At 41.1% G+C, this 20,749-nt stretch overlaps 1 protein-coding gene across 1 annotated transcript; it reads right to left on the bottom strand.

Annotated features, from left to right (window-relative positions):
• Positions 1-9,412: 9,412 nt before the first annotated feature.
• LOC107727478 (gastrula zinc finger protein XlCGF57.1-like) lies at positions 9,413-20,508 on the bottom strand. Its single transcript, XM_016537348.1, has 3 exons — positions 20,423-20,508; positions 19,162-19,292; positions 9,413-10,969 (listed from the first exon to the last, which is right to left on the bottom strand). The coding sequence occupies exons 2-3, from the start codon at positions 19,244-19,246 to the stop codon at positions 9,633-9,635; spliced, it is 1,422 nt and encodes a 473-aa protein (XP_016392834.1). The 5' UTR covers positions 19,247-19,292; positions 20,423-20,508; the 3' UTR covers positions 9,413-9,632.
• Between the last annotated feature and the right edge of the window lie 241 nt (positions 20,509-20,749).

Genomic DNA, 20,749 nt, shown 5'->3' with positions numbered 1-20,749 from the left:
ATTAGGGTAAATTATTTTTGGCAAATTGTCTGAAACTTCACACACAATCAAATGCTTTTTCACTATCTGAAAATAAGTGAAAAGGTCTTACTGTTTCAAAAAACATTAAAAATCTTTATGAACATTTTTTTCTTGTGCTGCTATATGTGATTTGGAACTCGCTCGTGAAAATGTCACAAATTCGGATGCAATTTCACTGCCTGAAAACCATGTCTTAGTGTTTCAAAAGCTTCTTTTTCAGTGTACCCCACACAATCCACACGTAAGTAGATTTTGACTTGTGCGTTCATCATTGGAGTATTGCTGTCTGTCAGTATAGTAATGCCAATAGACATTGCCATCTTTCCTGACCTCTGGTTGTTGTATGGATCACATCTTTCAAACAGGCATACAATAATGTACCCAAATGCCTGACTAATGTGAATCACATGGCTAATAAATTTTAATTTTACTGGTTGAAGGGGATGTCATTTGACTTAACTAAAATAAAATTTTGTTGGTTGAACATTAATATTGTATTTTAAATGCAATTTTCTTAGTGTCATTTATAAATGACGATATCCCATAGAGGGTTAAAATTATGATGCTTACTTTTAAAGCATTGCATGGCCTAGCATTACCTAAAAGAATTGTTACATCCATACACTCCTAAACACGTTTAAGATCTATGGTTGATAGGGCTTTCTCTTCTTATGCTCCTGTTCTTTGGAATTCTCTGCCTCTTGAACTTAGGGAAGTTCAGACTTATGATATTTTTAAAGTTCAACTTAAGACATATATTTTTTAAACTTGCATTTGCTTGTTGATTTTGTATTGTTTTTATTGTATTGTTTATATTGTGTTCAGCACTTTGAGAAGCTGCTTTTAAAGGCGCTTTATAAAATAAAGTTTATTATTATTATTATTATTATTATTATAATCAAGTGCAGAACGAAGCCACTCTGCAAGCCCAGCCCCGGAGCACCTGTATTGATGGCTCCTGTACGTCTCAGCTAACAATGAGACCCAAGCCACCTAGGCTGAGAACTACATAACAAAACCTTCTCCACTTACAAAGGGGTTTAGCTAAACTTAAGTGGACAAAATCCATGTCTGCAGGGCAGGGACGTCCAAGTTATAAAACCTGATGAGGGTAAACAGCGATGACCAGCCAGCGGCCGCACAGATATCATCAATAGAAATCAACATACATTCTAAGGGCCTGAACCGGGCAGAATGGATTAGGACTTGTGCTCTGAACGGAGTGGAGAGCCCTTAGGCACATAGCCGTGTCTTGGTTTGAGGACGACTCAAACCATTAGGCCCAAACTCACAAATGAAGCACTGACTGACAGTGCTTGCAGGTCACCCACTCGCTTGACCAATGCTAAGAAAAGGAGGGTGGTCTTAAGCGACAGGGGCCGCAAGTCGGCTAACCGGATCAGCTCGGAAAAAAGCCCCTCGTAGGGCCCTGGGAAATAGATAAGTCCCAAGTCGGCACAGTATGAGGACGAGGTGGATTACATCTCTGAGCTCCCCTCAGAAACTTAATTGCAAGGTCGTTTCTGCTGATTGACTGGCCAGCCACGAGCATTTAAGGGCGTAGAGGCGTCCTGTAGACGGGACTCTAGCCTCCAAAATGGTATTAGTCACACTCGCGGGGAGCTGTAAAGACTCCTGTTGAGGGACAAAATTTGAAGGCTTCACAGATCTGGCCGGGGATGCCAAATCATGCCCCTCGCTTGCGAGAGGAGGTCCTTCCTCAATGGTATCGGCCAGGGGGCTGCCAATAGCAGCTGAATCAACTCGGGGAACCATGTCTGATTCCTCCAGAGTGGGGCCACTAGGAGGACCGAACATCTGACTTCCCTGACCGTCTGATGATGGGAGGAAGCAGAGCAACCGAGGTGGAAGGCATACAGGCGAGCGCTGGGCAGGGCATCTCGCTGCTTTGAAAGTAAATTGAGCAGTGAAAGTTGTCTTATGAGGCAAAGAGGTCCACCTCTGCCCTCTCGAAGACAGACCAGATCGTTTGAATCATTTGGGTATATAGTCTCCATTCTCCTGGAGCTATATTGTACAAATGTTTCCTCTTCAAAGAGAATGCATGATGACTGTGGATTTTTTATTTATTCGGTTTTTTTTTTCTTGGTCTGTCCCTCATTTGTAAGGGGTTTGAATGTTGGGGATGGGGATGTTGTGTAAAAATATAAAAGCCATAACTAAAAAGTTTCAAAAAAAGAAAAAAAAAAAAGTTCTAACTGTGACTATACTGTGTCCAGTTAAAACAGTGCCTTTAAATTTGACCTATTCATTATTCTTCTGAATAAGTCAGAAGTGGATGTGTTATAATTTACATTTGTAAAAGGAAACATTTGTACATCAAATTCCGAGAGCAGGTTACATTAATAATATTACATTAGTTGACCCATCTTAAATGACATATCTAAATATCTTGTAATACTCTTCCATCTTTGCAGAAAAATATCCATCTTCATTTGTAGACATGCCGTCATTATTTCCACTATATAATCCTTTATCAGTCTCTGAGTCCATTGAACCAAACTTGGAGAACCTTCTTCCTTCCAATGTACAATATCCTTAGTACATATCTATTTTTCTCATTGTACATTGTACACACAAGGCAATGCTCCCAATAAACACACCACTGGATCTAGAGGTATTTCTACCTCTAGTATCTTGGCTATTTCTTTTTTAACATTTTTCCAAAATTCTTGAATCTTTGGGCAATCCTAAAAAATATGAGTATGATCTCCTATTTTACCACATTTTCTCCAAAACAGTGCTACAGATGGTTCTTTTACATATGTAAAATTAACATAAAGAGTATTGAAATCTCATTTTCACTTTCCAGTCAATTTTTTTCTATAATTGACTATTAATTCCTATATGACATCCCTTAAATAATTCTTCCCAGACTATATCTTCGATTATAGTATTTAGTTCCAGTTCCCATTTTCCTTTAATATCTCCTGTGTTTCGTATAATGTTAGTTATTAGCCTTTGTATAAATGAGAAACATGTCTTTTAAGATGGAAAGTGTTTTTCTGCAATATTAATAAAGTATTTTTCTATTTTGTTTGGTTCTTTCATAACTAGGACTTTTTCTTTATGACTTGCAATATAATGTCATATCTGGAAATACCTATACATATCTTTAGAGAGAATACTAAATTGTTCTTGGAGTTGTGAAAATGACTACATTCTGGGTTGATGACGCAGGACGCACAGCCGAAGTAGCACGTCCAACTCAAAAAGAACCGACTGAGCCGGTTCAACCAACTGTCGAAGTTTGCCGAGGATTACCGAGGACTAAAGAACCGAATGAGCCGTGGCGAAGTTTGCCGAGGATTACCGAGGACTCAACAAGAACCGAATGAGCCATGGCGAAGTTTGCCGAGGATTACCGAGGACTCAACAAGAACCGAATGAGCCATGGCGAAGTTTGCCGAGGATTACCGAAGATTCTGATGAGTGAGTTTCTCAGTGCAAGCCTGAGGCGCGTACTGGAAATATGCTTATGGCTGTTATAAATTTACATTTTATTAAAAGGGTTCCTGTTATGCTTTTTCACTTTTTGAATTTAAGTCACTATGTAGTGTGTATGTTTGGGCATAAAAAGATCTACAAAGTTACAAATCTCAAAGTCCACTCCAAAGGGAGCTATTTCATTTTTTTTTAAATCCCTTTCAAGAAGTACAACGAAAGGCTCGTTTGGACTACAGCTTGTTTTCCGGGGTTTGTGATGTCACAAAACGGTCCATTAGAATATCATTAAAATAAATCCCGCCTACGGAAATTCGAATGGTTGGGGGGAGGGGAGGGGCGAGGTCGTGGTTAGAACGCTTGGTTGAGTGGATCAGACAAGATGACGACGAAGAAGTGCTGCTGTATCATCAAGTTTTGAGGGGAGTCATGAGGGAGTACAGTGCTGGTTTTGCCAAAAAGCTTTTGCTAAAAGATATATTTAAAGTTGCTTAAGCGAAATCAAGGAGTTTATGTTTATTCATTCTTTATACTGTAGACATGTAGAACATATCCGCGTTTGTGCATCAATGTCTGTAATGTGTGCTGTAGGTGCGAAACTTTTAGGAATCTTATCCAAGTTGTAGGCTAGTCAATAAAGGATCTGCGAATGAAACTGTGACCACAAACACCATTAACTTAAATGAATTCTATGGTAATAATCAGCAATATGCTTTCACACAAATAACTTTATTTTTTGAATGTTTCAATATGTGTTGACACAAATGACTTATTTTAATTTTTCATTGATACAACATTGCACTGAGTTGTTAGAAAAGAATGCATAGAGACGTTATTGCTTGATGACGTCAGGAACCGATGAATCGGCTTTTTGAACCGGTTCAATGAGCCGATCTGTCCGAAAAGAACCGGTTCGCGGAAATGAATCGGACTTTGCAACACTATCAACCACCAGCAAACAGTAATATCCAAGGCACAGGCAAAAGGGTAATCCACAAGACAGGCAAAGGTCAGGGCAGGCAGAAAACAATCAAAAACCAGGTAAACAGACCAAGATCAAAACACGAAGGCCAGGCAAGAAAACAAGGAACTAGGAAATAATGGGAAAACACAGAAACTAGGAGTACTCTACAGGGTATAACCATCAGCAACGTGTTTGTGTCTGAGTGCATCTTTTATAGTTTTATAGTATACTTCTAATGTGAGGCAGCCGTGAACTGGTAATGAGTGTTGATGAGTCCGGGCAAAGGATTGTGGGAAATGGAGTCCTGGGTGAATAGTAAAAGTCAGGGATGGAGTGCCCTCTGGTGGAGCTCATGGGCACTCCAGTGGTTGATCGTGAGAGCATGGCCCTGGAAATAGATTCTGGACCTTGATACATTTTTTTTTTTTTGTATACATTTTTAAAGTATGTTTTACTTCAGTTAACTGAGCTGCCCAGTAGTAATATTTTCGATTCGGTAAGCCCAGGCCTCCTTTCTTCTTTGATGAAAGCAATGTTTAAAATTTTATCCTAGGTCTCTTTTTCTGCCATATTAATTTGCTAATTAATTGATCTAACATATTGAAATCTGAGATGGGTACATTTACTGGAAGAGATTGGAACAAAAAAAGAAATCTGGGTGGTAGGTTCATTCTTACCTCCAATCTGCCCAGTAACGAGAGAGGGAGAATCTCCCATCTTATTAAATCGTTTATTTATTTATTAGTTTTTTATAGTTTGCCTCAGAGAGCTGGCTGGGATTGGGTGTAAAAATAATTCCTAAGTATCTAAATCCTTGCTTTGGCCAATGAAATGAGACCTGTTCGTTCAATTGGGATGGCCAAACTCCAGAAATCATCGCTTCAGATTTATTTTCATTAATTTTATATCCTGAGATTAGTCCATATTCATGCAAACACTGCATGAGTGGGGGGATGGAATGAAATGGGTTTTCTGAGCAATATATCGTCCATATTCCCTTTTTTACATAAATTTTTTGGATTCTTTTAGCCAATAAAGATGTGAATATTTTATAGTCCAGACATATGACCGAGGTGGTACTGAAAAAAGTACCAGGTACCAGGTACTGTACCCAGTGGAAAACCCCCCTAAAGTGAACCGTACCGAGCCGTACCGTGCCGTAACATGCAGTGGAAAAGCGCCAATAGAAGACTAATAGAGCGATAGCTATTACACTGCGTGGGATCTTTACCTTCTTTATGTAAAACTGAAATGATGGCTTCTGACCATGATTTTGGTGGGTCACCTGATTGCAGCGCATAGTTATGTACAGTACATTACATAATATTGGAGAAAGGTCATTCATAAAAGCTTTATAATACTCTCCAGAAAACCCATCTGATCCTGGTGCCTTACTATTTTTTAGATTAGTGATTGTTTCTTTAATTTAATCTTCTGTTATAGGATCTGTTAATTTACTCGCTTCCTCCATCAATAATTTTGTCAAATTAAAAAATTCAAATTTTTCTTTTTTAGATTCCTGGTTTTGACCTTTATATAACTGTTGATAATATTCTGCAAAAACATCTGATATTGCTTTGGGATGGGTCTCAATTTTTTTTGTTACAGGATGTCTAATCTTCGGAACTATACGGCTGGCTTGATCTTTCCTGAGTTGAAAAGCCATAAGTCTGCTAGCTTTATTTTCCATTTCATAATATTTTATTTTTTATTTATCTAAGGGCTCCTTCTGCTTTATGTGTTAGTAATTTGTCTAATTTTTTCCTAACTTCTTTTAACTCCCTAAGTGTATCTTCTTTTTTGTGCTCACTCTCTAACCTCTGTACTTCATTTTCTTATTCTTGTTGTTTTAAGTTTCTTTGTTTCTTTAATTGAGACCCTATAGATATGATCTTTCCCCTTATTGTGGCTTTTCCTGCATCCCACAGTATCGAAGGAGAGGCAATACCATCATCATTAATGGCAACATATTCCTTTAGTGCTTCTTGTTTGTCTTGTTTAGTTTGGGGAACTGTTAACATCAAGACATTCAATTTCCAATATCTAAACTGTTTGTCTAATCCTAGATTAATTTTCATGATAACTGGGTTATGGTCCAAGATGGTGACTGGTTCAATTGTACATTCCTTTACTTTATATAAATCTGTTTTTGATATATATATATATATACAGGTGCATCTCAATAAATTAGAATGTCGGTTGGTTAAATTACCATGGTGTTGGTGTGCTTGACTGGCCCGCAAACTCACCAGACCTGAACCCCAGAGAGAATCTTGTATTGTCAAGAGGAAAATGAGAAACAAGAGACCAAAAAATGCAGATGAGCTGAAGGCCACTGTCAAAGAAACCTGGGCTTCCATACCACCTCAGCAGTGCCACGAACTGATCACCTCCATGCCACGCCGAATTGAGGCAGTAATTAAAGCAAAAGGAGCCCCTACCAAGTACTGAGTACATGTACAGTAAATGAACATACTTTCCAGAGGGCCAACAATTCACTAAAAAAAATATTTTTATTGGTCTTATGAAGTATTCTAATTTTGGTCTTATGAAGTATTCTAATTTGTTGAGATAGTGAATTGGTGGGTTTTTGTTAAATGTGAGCCAAAATCATCACAATTAAAAGAACCAAAGACTTAAACTACTTCAGTCGGTGTGCATTGAATTTATTTAATACACGAGTTTCACAATTTGAGTTGAATTACTGAAATAAATGAACTTTTCCATGACATTCTAATTTATTGAGATGCACCTGTATATATATAAAGAAAAGTCTATCCTAGAGTAGCTCCCATGCAGTTGCGACAGGAATGTAAAGTCTCTTTCCTTAGGATGTATATGTCGCCAAACATCCACTAAGCCCATTTCGTTAATCAGATTTGACATTTCCTTGGACATTTTAGATGGAAGTTTTGCTATTACAGGTGATCTGTCTAGTTTAGAATTCAATATACAATTAAAATCTCTTCTGATAAGCAAAATCCCTTCACTTTTATCTGCAACTAGCTAGTGCTGCTATTTTTTTAAAGAAAAAGGGGCAGTCTTCATTTGGAGCATATACTGTGTATTTACAATTGTTATCGTTATGCCTCCAATTGATCCAACCGCCATAACATATTGGCCATGCTTGTCTTGAAGGTTTTTTCATTGTTATAGCACACCACTTTATTAAACAAAATAGCTTCTCCTCTTTTCTTCTTATTTCCAAATGATGCACTAAACACTTGATCTACCCACTCTCTTTTTAGTTTTAAATGTTCTATCTCAGGTAAGTGTGTTTTCTGGAGTAATACTACAGAACTTTGCCATTTTTTTAACTGTCCAAAAATTTTCTTCCTTTTTATTGGATTAGTAATTCTGTTTATATTATATTTAATGAAATTCAAAAATTCCATATCCTCTGAATAATATATACATTCCTCCTTATTTGTATAAATACATGTGTAGTGACAGAGGAGAATGATAATAATAGGCAAGAAGAATAAGAAAATGAGCACAGAATATGAACGCAAAACGCTTAACGTGCAATTTAGCGCATTTAGTTTATATTCTGGGCTCATCTGCTTGCCTGCATAGTTTGCATCATCAAGGTGTGGCTATACTGAATTTGGTCTTATAAAATGAAGAAAGTTATCAACATAACTGATATTCAAAATTATAAACTAGCACTGCTTTGTTTATCTGTTAATATCTCATATATCTTTGTTTTGGTTTCTCCTTTTGAATGATGAATCTAGACTATTCATACCTGCTGACATAGACAGTTAATTCCTTACACGTAGGTGCAGAACGCACACGCTAGTTCTTGTCCAAGCACAGCATTTTGGTCCAGTCACAGCTGATGTGAGGTGGCAACACCATTGGCTTTCATCTAGTTTTTTTAAGTCCTTTTGTTGTGTCCCGGCCTTTAGGAGTTAATCCTGTTCTTTCCCGGTTTGGTACCAGTGATCTTCTTGCCCTCTAAAAGGTGTCTGGCCATTGACCTAGCATCCTTTCATTTAATTTTCATTCGTTTCATCTGTACTAGCATAATTCTAGCTCTAAGACATTGAAAACATACTTACCTGGGCATTCTTTAACTAAAAGTGAATCAAATAAAGCTATGTAATTTCTTATACAGTTGTTTATTTCCTTTTATTCAGAATTTTTAATTTACATTGTGGCATTTCACAGAAGATGGAAGTTTATTCATCTAATATTTGTTTGAGGTATTAAAGCGAATCAAAAATAAACAAAACCACATTCCTGGATCCCCCAACACTACACATTTTGCATGTCTTTGCATGTGATGAGTTGAATCAGGTGTTTGATTAAGGAGACATGCAAATGTGCTCCAGGAATGTGGTTGAGAACCAATGATCTATGCAATGAAAATATATTGTGCACATATACATATTTTTGGTGACATTTTAAATTGATTAACTATTTAAAACACTTTTGCACAAAGAACCAAAATAAAGTCTCAAATTCAGAGCAAAATGTCCCTAAGCATTCAACCCCAATCACAATGAAGACAAAAACATTCATTTTCTGGTTGTCATACTTTCATTAAGTTACCATTTTCATTTAATCATTTTCAGAACGTTAATGTCATCTTGCGTTTCAGCAAGGTATCTCTGGCTAAAACCAGCTAACGTTAAAGTTAGTGAGTCAATGCTATTACAAACCTAAATAGCGAACTGTTCTCACGTCATGTACAGTGTAAGTCAAAAACACATAAATGAAGGTCTACATTTCAGTGCCTCTCCATATTAAACTGGTTAAATGTAAATTAATTTAATCATACTCTGCGGTACATGAACAGTGTTGATCCCGCATGTTGTCATCCATGATCGTGTCGACCATAATATGAGACTCCTCCCGCTTGCATTGTGATCTGTAAACCCTCGCTTCGAGTTACCCACCATATTTATTTAAAATCTTTTATATATCCCTCCATGGAATATTTAATTCCCACTTGAATGGTGGCCCTTCTGTGTCCAAAATTGTGCAAAAACATTGTGGGACAAGGTTTTCACACTGACAAATGTCATTGTGAGACAGTGAGCAACTCTGTTTGTTTGTCCGAGGGAGCAACAGTAATTAAGGGGGGCGGGGCTTACCGATAGGTCAATTAAATCATCCAGAGGGATTCTGCAGGTGATTTCTGAAAATGTCCCCCTTTGTAAACCTCTTATTACATTCAGAACACTGCAGTTTTATTTTCACATTTAATTTGCAAATGACGTTTCAGCTCCTTTGGCCACGTGAAACTCCTCTCACACTGACGACACTTGTAAGGTTTCTCTCCGGTGTGAACTCTCATGTGAATCTGAAGGTTTCTTTTAACTGTGAAACCTTTTCCACACTCTCGGCAGGTGAAAGGCTTCTCTCCAGTGTGAACTTTTATGTGATTCTCAAGGTTTGATTTGCTTTTACAAGTCTTTCCACAGTAATGGCACATGAAAGGCTTGTCCCCGATGTGAATTATCACATGCTTCTTAAGGTGATTACTGTCCGTGAAACTCTTTCCACACTCATGACATGTTAAATTGGTCTCTCTTAAATGAATCCTCATGTGGTAATTAAGTGTTCCTTTACGTCCAAAACTCTTTCCACACTGATCACAAACGAATGGTTTCTCACCAGTGTGAATTTTCATGTGAGTATTAAGGCTTCCCTTCAGTGAGAAGCCATTTCCACACACTTTGCAGCTGTAAGGGTTCTCTCCAGTGTGAACTCTCATGTGGGAATCAAGGGTTTCTTTACGTCTGAAACTCTTTCCACACTGTTCACACGTGAACGGCTGCTCTCCGGTGTGAATTCTCATATGAGTCTTAAGATTTCCATTGTGTGAGAAGCTTCTCCCACACAGTTTGCAGGTGAATGGACTCTCTCCAGTGTGATCTCTCATGTGGGCATTAAGAGTTGCTTTATACTTGAAACATGTTCCACACTGAGCACACATGAACAGCTTCTCTTCAGTGTGAATATTCATGTGATTCTTGTGGCTTCCTTTATGAACAAAACGCTTTCCACAATGATGGCATGAGTAAGGTTTCTCTTCAGAGTGAACTCTCATGTGAGTCTTAAGGTTTTTTTTTAATCGGAAACTCCTTCCACACTGATGACATCTAAAATGGGTCTCTTCCGAGTGGACCCTCATGTGGGAATTAAGGGTTTCTTTACATCTGAAACTCTTTCCACACTGACCACATAAAAACGGCTTCTCTCCAGTATGGATTCTCATGTGAATCTTAAGACTTCCTTTTCGTGTGAAGCTCTTCCCACACAGTTTGCAGGTGAAAGGCTTCTCTCCAGTGTGACTTCTAATGTGAACTTTAAGATGTGCTTTCTGAGTGAAACGTTTTCCACATTGTGGGCAGATGAAAGGACATATAGATTTGGTTGTCTTAGACTTTTTTCGTGAGGAAATCTTTTCAGTCTCTGTGGATTTTTCTCCAGTAATGAAATTATGTTTCTGGTCTTTCTCTTCCATTTTATTAAGTTCTTCACTCTCCTCTTTAGGCACCATCAGGTCTAAAGTGAAAAAAGGCATACAATTTTTTTAGACATTATATAGGCCCAAAGCTACGTATATGAAAACCAACATAAAACATCAAAAGCAACATGTATACTAGATCCTAAGGTGCTGTCAAATTTCAGAACCTTGTCTCAATATTGTTAACTCTTTGTTTGGGCTTCCGAAAGCGGATGATGTCAGGAAACAGTGTTATAATGGACAGAGTTTATTTTTTTTAACTCTGTCCATTATAACCCGGTTTGCTATTGTGTGCTGCGCATTTTACTGAGGGTGCCAGGATGGGGAGAAAGGTATTTTAATAATGTAAATTATGTGAAAAATAATGCGTTTTTCGAAACACCAAGCATGAGGGCATGTTCTAGTACACCCCCAAAACAAAATCAAGACTTTGTAAAAGAGCATAATAGGACCCCTTTAAGGACACATTGTTTACCAAACCCCTTATCAAACACTGCTTGCCCCAGGAGACCTTGTTTTATTATATGCCGATCCCAAATCTTCCATTTATGTCTAAAATATTAGAAAAACAGTGTCCTCTCAATTATGTACAGTTTTGCATATTTCTAAACAATTTTCATTAAGTGCCATCATGGCTCAGAAACTGTGTTTATTAAAGCTCTCTCTCTCTCTCTTTTAGTGCTTAGATCTTTTGACAGCAAAGATCACAACATTTTCTTGGAAAGATTGAGAATTGTTACCATTTGTGGACTAGCATAAGCACGGAGTAGGTACTACCTATCTGATCGCTACCACATTGTGTGAATTAAGAGTATGGAGTGCATCAGGGCTCTGTATTAGGTCCACTTATATGCTTATTAATATAAATGTTTTAATGATATGCCAATGATTCTCAGTCTTATATTTTCTCACAATCTGAAAAAAACTATATTAGCAGTCTATTGATATTAGGGGTAATCAATAAAATTTATTAATTAGATTAATTGCATCTGTATGCAGTGTATGGGAAAAAATATTATCAGTCACGTCACTTTACGGTAGTGAATAATGCATTTTTATGGCCAAAACCCATTAAAATAGAACAGGACACAAAGTGAACTGCTGCGGGAACAGTGCTGCTCAAAACATCATATTAAGCACTTAACATGTGCTTGCCCTGCTAGCTGCTTTGACAGAGATGTGTGTGTGTGTGTGTGTGTGTGTCATTACATTTTGAGGCATGTTTTCCTCAGTGCATAACTTACATTTACAGTAGGTTATAAATTTTATATCCTTATCTGTAAATGTTAGAAACGTGTATTTACATTTTGCATAAAGGCTCATCCTGAAAGCAAGGAGAGGATTTTTTATATAGTACTATCCTGATAAAGTTATTTGATATAGCAGATGTTTACATACAGCCCTCAAGACAAAATAACAACTGCATTTACAGAAATGATTAATTAAAATGAATGGTTTTCAATGTTTTCACATCAAAAGTTGAAACCGGTTTAATGCTACACAAAATAATTGTTGGATCATTCCATGTCAAATCAACCAAATTTCGGAAACTTCCCCAGCACAAATTTTTTATTTAATATTTTTTTATATATTTTTTTTCTGTAGAAAGACAAACATAAAAGATGTCAACAATTCTGTGTTTTTCTGTCAATATGGGGTGCTGTGTGTACATTAATGAGGAAAAAAAATTAACTTAAATGATTTTAGCAAATGGCTGCAATATAACAAAGAGTGAAAAATTTAAGGGGGTCTGAATACTTTCCGTACCCACTGTATATAGTGATAAAAACCAAAATATCACAAAAATGTCACAGATGTTCACATTTTAAAATTATTTTGTAGAGGGGGGTCAAAAAGAAAAGTTCCCTCTCGAGAACGGTCTCTCGACATGGTGTTAACGCTTTGGGGACTCCCTTCCTTCCTAACCTACCTGAAATCTTATTGCACAACGCCAGTGAAGTTACAACTCTCACTGGCCAATGCCAGCCAAGATGGCGAGTCCTCTTTCACGCATCCTACCGAAGACAGCTGTGGAGAAGACGCAGGAAGACGGATTTCCCTCTCTGCGTTCCAGCATGTCCAACATTTGCACACTGTGTTCGGGACCCATCCAGTCCCCGGACACTCACAAGTTCTGCATCTGGTGCCTGGGTCTCGCCCATGCGGAGGCAGCACTCACTGGGTCGGGCTGCCCGCACTGCGAGGAATTCTCAGTGCGGGTGCTTAGGGCCCAGAGGAACATCGCCCTCTGTGATTTCTCTAGGCAACGTCCCACCGCCGCCAGCGAGCTGCTGGTGGGACGGCAGCCGCACGTGGGCGACCGCGCAGAAAGGCGCAATTCACCCCCCCGCTCTCCGGTGTGCTTTGCGGAAGAGAGTCTTCAACACGCCTCTGGCGCTTCGGCGATTATCTTGTTCGGTGCGGCGGGAGACGAGGACGATCTTGACGAGGCGTTATCCCTAACGGCGTCCGAGCAGGACTGGGCCCGCACTCCAGAGGAGCGCTCTGAAGTGGAGGGACACACCGCGTTCCAGGATGAGCTCGTCCGGATTCTCACCAGGGCCGTGAGCGATCTCGGTCTATAGTGGGAATCCCCCGACGAACCAGCTTAGGGCAAGCTGGATTCGTGGTTCCTTCAGTCAGGCCGCCGAGTTGCCACTCCGAGGAAGCAAGCCCCATTCCTCCCCGACTTGCACGACGAGATCGCTAAGGCGTGGGCTGCGCCCCAATCGGCTCGCACTCACGCTGGCGGGTCAGAGATCTTCACTAGAGTCGACGGGCCGGAAGCCCGAGGATATACGCACATTCCGCCCATCAAGGAATCCATCGCCGCGCACCTCTGCCCCTCCTCTGCCTCCCTGCAGGCGGGTGCTACGCTGCCTTCAAGGCCCTGCCGTCTGACCGCATGCATTGCGGACAAAGCGTAGGCCGCCTCGGGAGAAGCGATCTCGACGCTGCACACGATGGCAGTGCTCTAAGTTTTTCAGGCACAGCTCCTGAAATCCCTGGATGAGGGTGGGGCGGATCCCGAGGAGTTTAAGGATCTACGCGCGGCAAAGGATTTTACACATAAAGCCACAAAGAAGACGGCCCAGGCGATCGGACGGAGCATGGGCTACATGGTGGTGCTCCACCGGCATCTGTGGCTGACACTCACTGAGCTTAAGGACGCAGACAGGAGGGCGCTGCTCAACACTCCTGTATCTCCATCCGGCCTCCTGTATCTCCATCCGGCCTCTTCGGAGATGCAGTGGTGGCTATCGCGGAGCGCTTCTCAGAGGCACAGAAGCGCTCCAAGGCGATGAGTCACTTCCTGCCGTGCCGGGCTGCAGTGCAGCCCCCTGCACGTAGTAGATCTTCATCTGCTTCCAACCGGCCGTCGAAACGGCCCCCCTCTGCTTCAGCTTCATCGGCGCCGGACCCAGAGCCTTCTGTTCGCGCCAAAACTCCATGGCAGAGGACACCGAAGGGGCGTCACGGCTTCAAGAAAGGCGGCCATCCCGGGGGAGCTCCTCCGTCGGAGCAGAAGCCTCGTTCCTGACGGGAGGGTACAGAGGAGGAGAGCGCCGAGCGACGGGCCCGCCGCGAAGCATCCGAGATGTTCTCGCGAAGTCCCCTTGGCGGTTGCAGGCAACTGCGAGAATGTCTGTGTTGTGTATGTTCAAAATGCAATAAAGTCTGTGACACCCTCACAAAAAAAGCTTTTTTCTCCTCCTCCAGGGATAGCAGCTTCACACTCGGCCGTGAAACCGTCAACAGAACCGGGCTTGCAGCTTCCCCGTGTTTCTGGCATTGCTCACGTCCCTGTGTCAGGTGTCGGACCCCCGCAGCCACGGCTCGCTCTCGACACCTCACACATACGCACGTCCGTGTCACTCACACATTCAGCAGAAGGCTCGCGCTCCCCATTAATCGGCGAGGCACGACCCTCGCTAACATACAGCACTCCCACTTGTCCCGTGAGCTTTCTGAACACGAACCCGTTATACAGCGGCGTTGCTCAGAATTCAGAGGGCGAGGCACTCCGCTCTCTGTGTCTTTTTGCAAGTGCATGGCTGTCCATTCCGGGCATTTCGGATTGGTTGCGGAACGTAATAGAGAACGGCTACACGCTTCAGTTTCGACACAGACCACCCCGGTTCAATGGCGTGGTCATGTAGACAGTTACGGCACACAACGAGCCGGTGCTGAGGCAAGAAATTCTTAATCTCCTCACGAAACGCGCGATAGAAGTGGTCCCGCCGAGCGAGAGCGGGTTTTACAGCCGGTACTTTGTCATTCCAAAGAAAGATGGTGGTTTCCGTCCAATCTTAGACCTGAGACCCATCAACCGTGCATTATACAAACACGCTTTCAAAATGACAATGCTAAAGCTGATACTCGCGCAGATTTGACCCGGAGATTGGTTTATTTCGGTGGACCTGAAGGACGCATAATTTCATATCCAGATCGCCCCTCGTCACAGGCGCTTTCTGAGATTTGCGTTCGAAGGCGTAGCATATCAGTTCAAGGTGATGCCGTTTGGGCTAGCGCTGGCGCCACGTATATTTACGAAATGTGTGGATGCGGCACTTTCCCCTCTGAGAGCAAGGTCTTGGCCCATTCGGAGGATGTGCTCAACAGCCACAAACGCACTCTGTTACTTCACTTGGAGAGTTTAGGTCTCTGTGTGAACAAACAAAAATGCGTGTTACGCCCCAGCAAATCAATCATGTACCTGGGGGTGCAGTTGGACTTGATCTCGATGAGTCAGGAGCGCATACGAGATTTAATGTCCGCTCTGAATGCATTCAGGCTGGGCCATCCCGTAGCACTGAAGGAATATCAGAGGCTCTTGGGATGGACCTCGGTCTGCTCTATATGCGCCCCCTCCAGATATGGCTGAAAACACAAGTACCGAGAAGGGCTTGGAAAATGGGCCGTGCCCGCGTTGTGGTCACTCCCAGGTGCTTGAACGCGCTGAAACCATGGCGGAACCCCGACCTGTACCAATGCCGTGCCCAGATGGGTCTGGTCATGCGGCGGAAAGTGGTCACGACGCACACGTCGACGACGAGCTGGGGAGCTCACTGCGACGGCGTACCGGCATCAGGCTACTGGACAGAGTTGGAGAGAATGTGGCACATAAATCGCCTCGAGCTGAGAGCAGTCTTTTTGGCTCTTCAGAGTTTCCTCACGCAAGTCTGGGGGCATCACGTGTTGATTCGCACGGACAACATGTCGGTGGTATCGTACATAAACCGCCAAGGCGGAGTACACTCGAGAGCCCTTTACAGACAGGCAGCACGCCTTTTGCTGTGGGCCGATCACCATCTGCTCTCCATTTGAGCAGCGCATGTTCCGGGCTGCCTGAACAGCGGTGCGGATATGCTATCGAGGGACGGGATTCCTCATGGAGAATGGAGACTGGACAGTGAGGCTGATCTGGGAACGGTTCGGGAAAGCGGAGATAGACTTGTTCGCGACAGAGGAGAACACACATTGCCCTCTGTTCTTCTCTCTGTCACGCTCTCCCCTAGGCGGGGACGCACATACGATGCCGTGGCCGAATGCCCGTCTGTATGCGTTCTCCCCCCCGCTGAAGATTTTGTCACAAATGCTGCACAAAATCAGAGAGGAGAAGGCGTCAGTGTTGGCCGAACAGGCCGTAGTATTTCCAACAGATCGGGAAACCAACGGCACCCCCGTGGCTGATCCCGCTGAGACGGGATCTCCTGTCTCAAGCAGACGGCTCGGTATGGCACCCCAACCCTGAATGGTGGAAACTTCAGGTGTGGATGGTGTGCAGGAACCGGTAAACCCGGGCTCGTTGTCTCGCCGCGTGATGGACACGATTACGGAGGCGCGAGCCCCTTCTACGAGACGCCTGTAAATGGGCAGTGTTTGAGAGATGGTGTGAATCGAATAGTCGGGACCCGGAGAACTGCCCCGTGTCTGACATTCTGAATTTTTTGCAACAACGAATGGACGGCGGCAGTATGCCCTCCACTCTTAAGGTTTATGTTGCAGCTATCTCAGCCTTTCACGCTGCTATCGACGAGCGCTCAGTGGGAAAACACGATCGAGTGATTAGATTTTTGAGAGGTGCGAGAAGACTGAGACCCTCTCGTCCTCCTACAGTGCCATCCTGGGATCTGGCTCTGGTGCTGGGGGTAACCAGAGACGTTTAATGTGAGATTTGGAGCCAAATTACAGGGGTGTAAAAATGACTTTAGAAAAATGAAGGCAGCATCATTATTTTATTTTTACACAGAAACCGGTATGTCTATTAGTAGAATCTGTTGACTTTAGCAATCTTTGTTTCATCATATGCCAATGGTGACAGTTCAAAAATGGCCAAAAGGACTTCTTGTGTTTTTTGCCTCAAGTTTGCATGCCTGTAACTCAAGAAGTACTAAAAATATCTTAATATCCTTTTAGATTCTGGTTCTTAACAAACTTTCCTTTTGGTATCTTCATTTTAATGGCCCTCAATGGCCCAGAGATATGGAGATCTTAATGCGGCTCCATGAGTAAATTGTTCACATGTGTAAAAATAAATGATGCTGCCATCCTTCTAAAGTAATTTTTACACCCCTTTAATTTGGTTCCAAATCTCACATGAAACTTGTCTTTTTGACCCCCTCTACAAAATAATTCAAGGATTCAAAGCGTTTATTGTCATATGCCCAGTGAGGAAAACAAGTTTCCCTGAGCAATAAAAATTCTTACTTTGCTGTCCACAATGAATGCCAAGACAGTGCAAAACTATACACACACATACACAAACTATACACACATACATACACAATGTAAGAAACATAATAATAAAAACTATGCTGCAGTAGTAGGAATAAAGACTATGAAAAAAAAATAGAAATATAGACTATGTGTATCTATATATGCGAGTATAGAGTAGAAATATAGAATGTGAAAATAGAAATATAGACTATGTATATGGTATCTATATATGCGAATGTACAGTATTAACTTATGTGCAAAAAACAATAGTGCAGTAACAAGTGCAAATTGAGTGCAACTACATAATAACAATAGCAGCAGTAACAGTAACAGATAAATAAATTGAGATGAGGCTACATGAGTAATATTAACAAATATACAATGGTAGTAATAACAGCAATAACATTACAAATGTTCAAATGAGATGAAACCATTTGGACTGACTGTTCTCTGAGATAGATAAGTCCACTAGCTAGCTACCTGTTTAAGAGTCTAATAGCAGAGGGGAAGAAGGAGTTTCTTAATCTGGAAGTCCTGCAATTTACACTCCTGTACCTCCGTCCTGAGGGTAGGAGTGTGAACAGTCTGTGTTGGGGGTGGGTGGGGTCTTTAATGATGGATGCAGCTCTTCTTTGGACTCTGGGATGGTAATTGCCTGCCAAAAAGGCAGTGGAGTCCTGATGATCTTCTCAGCAGTCTTCGCCACTCTCTGCAGACGTTTGCGGTCCCTCACTGTAGTGCTGCCATACCATGCAGTGATGCAGCTGGTCAAGACGCTCTCAACTACACAGCTGTAGAAGTTGTTGAGGATCTTAGGTGACATGCCAAACTTCCTCAGCCTCCTCAGGAAGTACAGCCGCTGTTGTGCCTTCTTAACCAGCTGGGTGGTGTTGAGTGTCCAGGTGAGGTCCTCGCTGATGTGCACCCCCAAGTATTTAAAGCGAGGTATAAAACCGGTAAATTCAAGATGGTTGGCTGAATTGGCGATGTCCAGTAATGCCTGTCTGTTGTACGTTAGCAGTGCACCGCATTTGAGCACGGCAGATAAAACAGAAAACAAACAAAAAGAAAGAAAAACCGGCATTCAAGAGCGGAGCGAGCAAACACGTCTGCCTCGGGGGGCGCCATCTTGCATAATCAAGATGGAATAATGGAATACTCTGTAAATATACATCTGTGATATTTAATATTTTGGCTTTCATCACTTGTATATGTTTGTCTTTCTATAGAAGAAAAATATTAACAAAATCAAAAATTTGAGCCGGGGACTTCTAGTTGAGTTGCCACGGAATGAGCCTATTTTGTTTAGGCTACTTCTGTATTATTTCCTTTAATTGAATGCATGACATGTCATAATAATGAATGCCCAACTCTGAAGTAGGATCTTCTCAGGTACACTTATGCTGCATTCACATGCTATCGGAATTATCGTAAAAACCAATTTCCTAGTCGGAAATTGGACATGAACGACCTCTCAAGTCATATTTCTGTTTTGAGAATGAAAACTAACCTGTTTGTTCCTCAGTTTCTTCTTGTTTCACACTGAATGCTTCTTCAATCCTCGTGTCTTCACTCTCATCTTTAATAAACGCCATCTTTACACTGGTCACGTGGATCTCAGTCACTTCACCTGGAATTTTTCTGTTTGTTTGGAAACAGTGTCATGTTTAAGATGAGAATAAAAAGTCACATACTAACTATTCATGTCAAAGTAATACTGGGTGTGGGACTGATTTGCACACAATTTTAAAGGTTCCAGAAAGTAAATTCCCACGCACACATCTGAACTATATCACACCACAATACACCCTTATATGAATAGATTGGAGGGAGGGGGGGGGATCAACTGAACAATTATATTTTAATATATTATGTTTGCAGAAAATACATACTTTGTGCTAAAAATGTGCCTTAAGTGAAAAATAATACGCCTAATGAGGGATAATAAAAATCCACCTCCATAAGCACAAACAGAAAACAACATTTGAAAAGTTAAGAGTTGTAATTACTCCATGCACTATACTTATGCTGTACTATACTGAAAATATTAAATACATTTTCAAAATTTCATAAATAACTGTTTAAAATATTTGTTAAAGTTTTTTTTCATATGTTCTCTTCTCATACTTTTTGTCTGAATTTTGTTATAATACTGGTTTAAAAGCAGTTATGTTATTTTTTATTATAATAATTATTATTAATACAATAATAATATATATAGAACCCACAATAATTAAAATACAAAGCAGGCAAAATAACAAAAAAGAAAGGGGGGAAAGTGCTTCAAATTAGTAGAATACCACAAATCATGCAGACACTTAATATTTAGTTGCGGATATTTGGTATTTAATAATTTGTAGCTTACATTTAATAGAAAACTGAATGCAAACACTTTCAGTTGGTTAGTAATTGTTGTCATTACACATGTGCACTGCATTGACCAGAGGGTGTCGTCAGCGTGCGGGATGCGAGCGAAACAGTGAACCATTCAGCCAAAACAGAGAAAAGAGTTTGCGTTTCTCTCATCAATACTTGCCAGTGCCCGAGTTCGTGTTTACGATAAACTCATTCACGATATAGGGAACGAAATGAGACGCAGCTACTCATGTGCGGATGCGCTTTACTCTCAGAAATACCGCCATAAACGTTAAATACATCATTACGATGTTACATGCAAACATTCAATAATTGATAACTAGTTTTCTTTAGCAATGTTGAACAGTTTAAATTAATTTAAACACTTTAAATCCTTTATATACTTAAAAACAAACCTTTCTTCAGTCCAATCACAGACGCAGCACGCTGCGTGCGCAGCCTTATGACGTCATATCGCCAAACCAAATTAAAAGTCCTGTTCACACGCTAAACTCGCAAAAGTGCTAATAAAGTTACAAACAAATAAATGAAATATAAATAAATGTCAGAGATCGTTTAGTTCAGTTTCATTCTTGTTGAAATATAGTCACAGAGATTTATACAAGATATATAAAAAAAGATTTCTATTTTGAAAAGATTTCTATTTTGAATAAATGCTGTCCTTTTTACCTTTTTATTCATCAAAGAATCTAGATAAAAGTATCACAGGTTCGTTCTCTCTC

This window comes from Sinocyclocheilus rhinocerous, unplaced genomic scaffold (assembly GCF_001515625.1).
Source record: "Sinocyclocheilus rhinocerous isolate Xijiao unplaced genomic scaffold, SAMN03320098_v1.1 scaffold5081, whole genome shotgun sequence".
Lineage (NCBI taxonomy): Eukaryota > Metazoa > Chordata > Actinopteri > Cypriniformes > Cyprinidae > Sinocyclocheilus > Sinocyclocheilus rhinocerous.
Note: the sequence above shows the minus strand (reverse complement) of the source record. Positions and strands in the feature narration are given on the sequence as shown.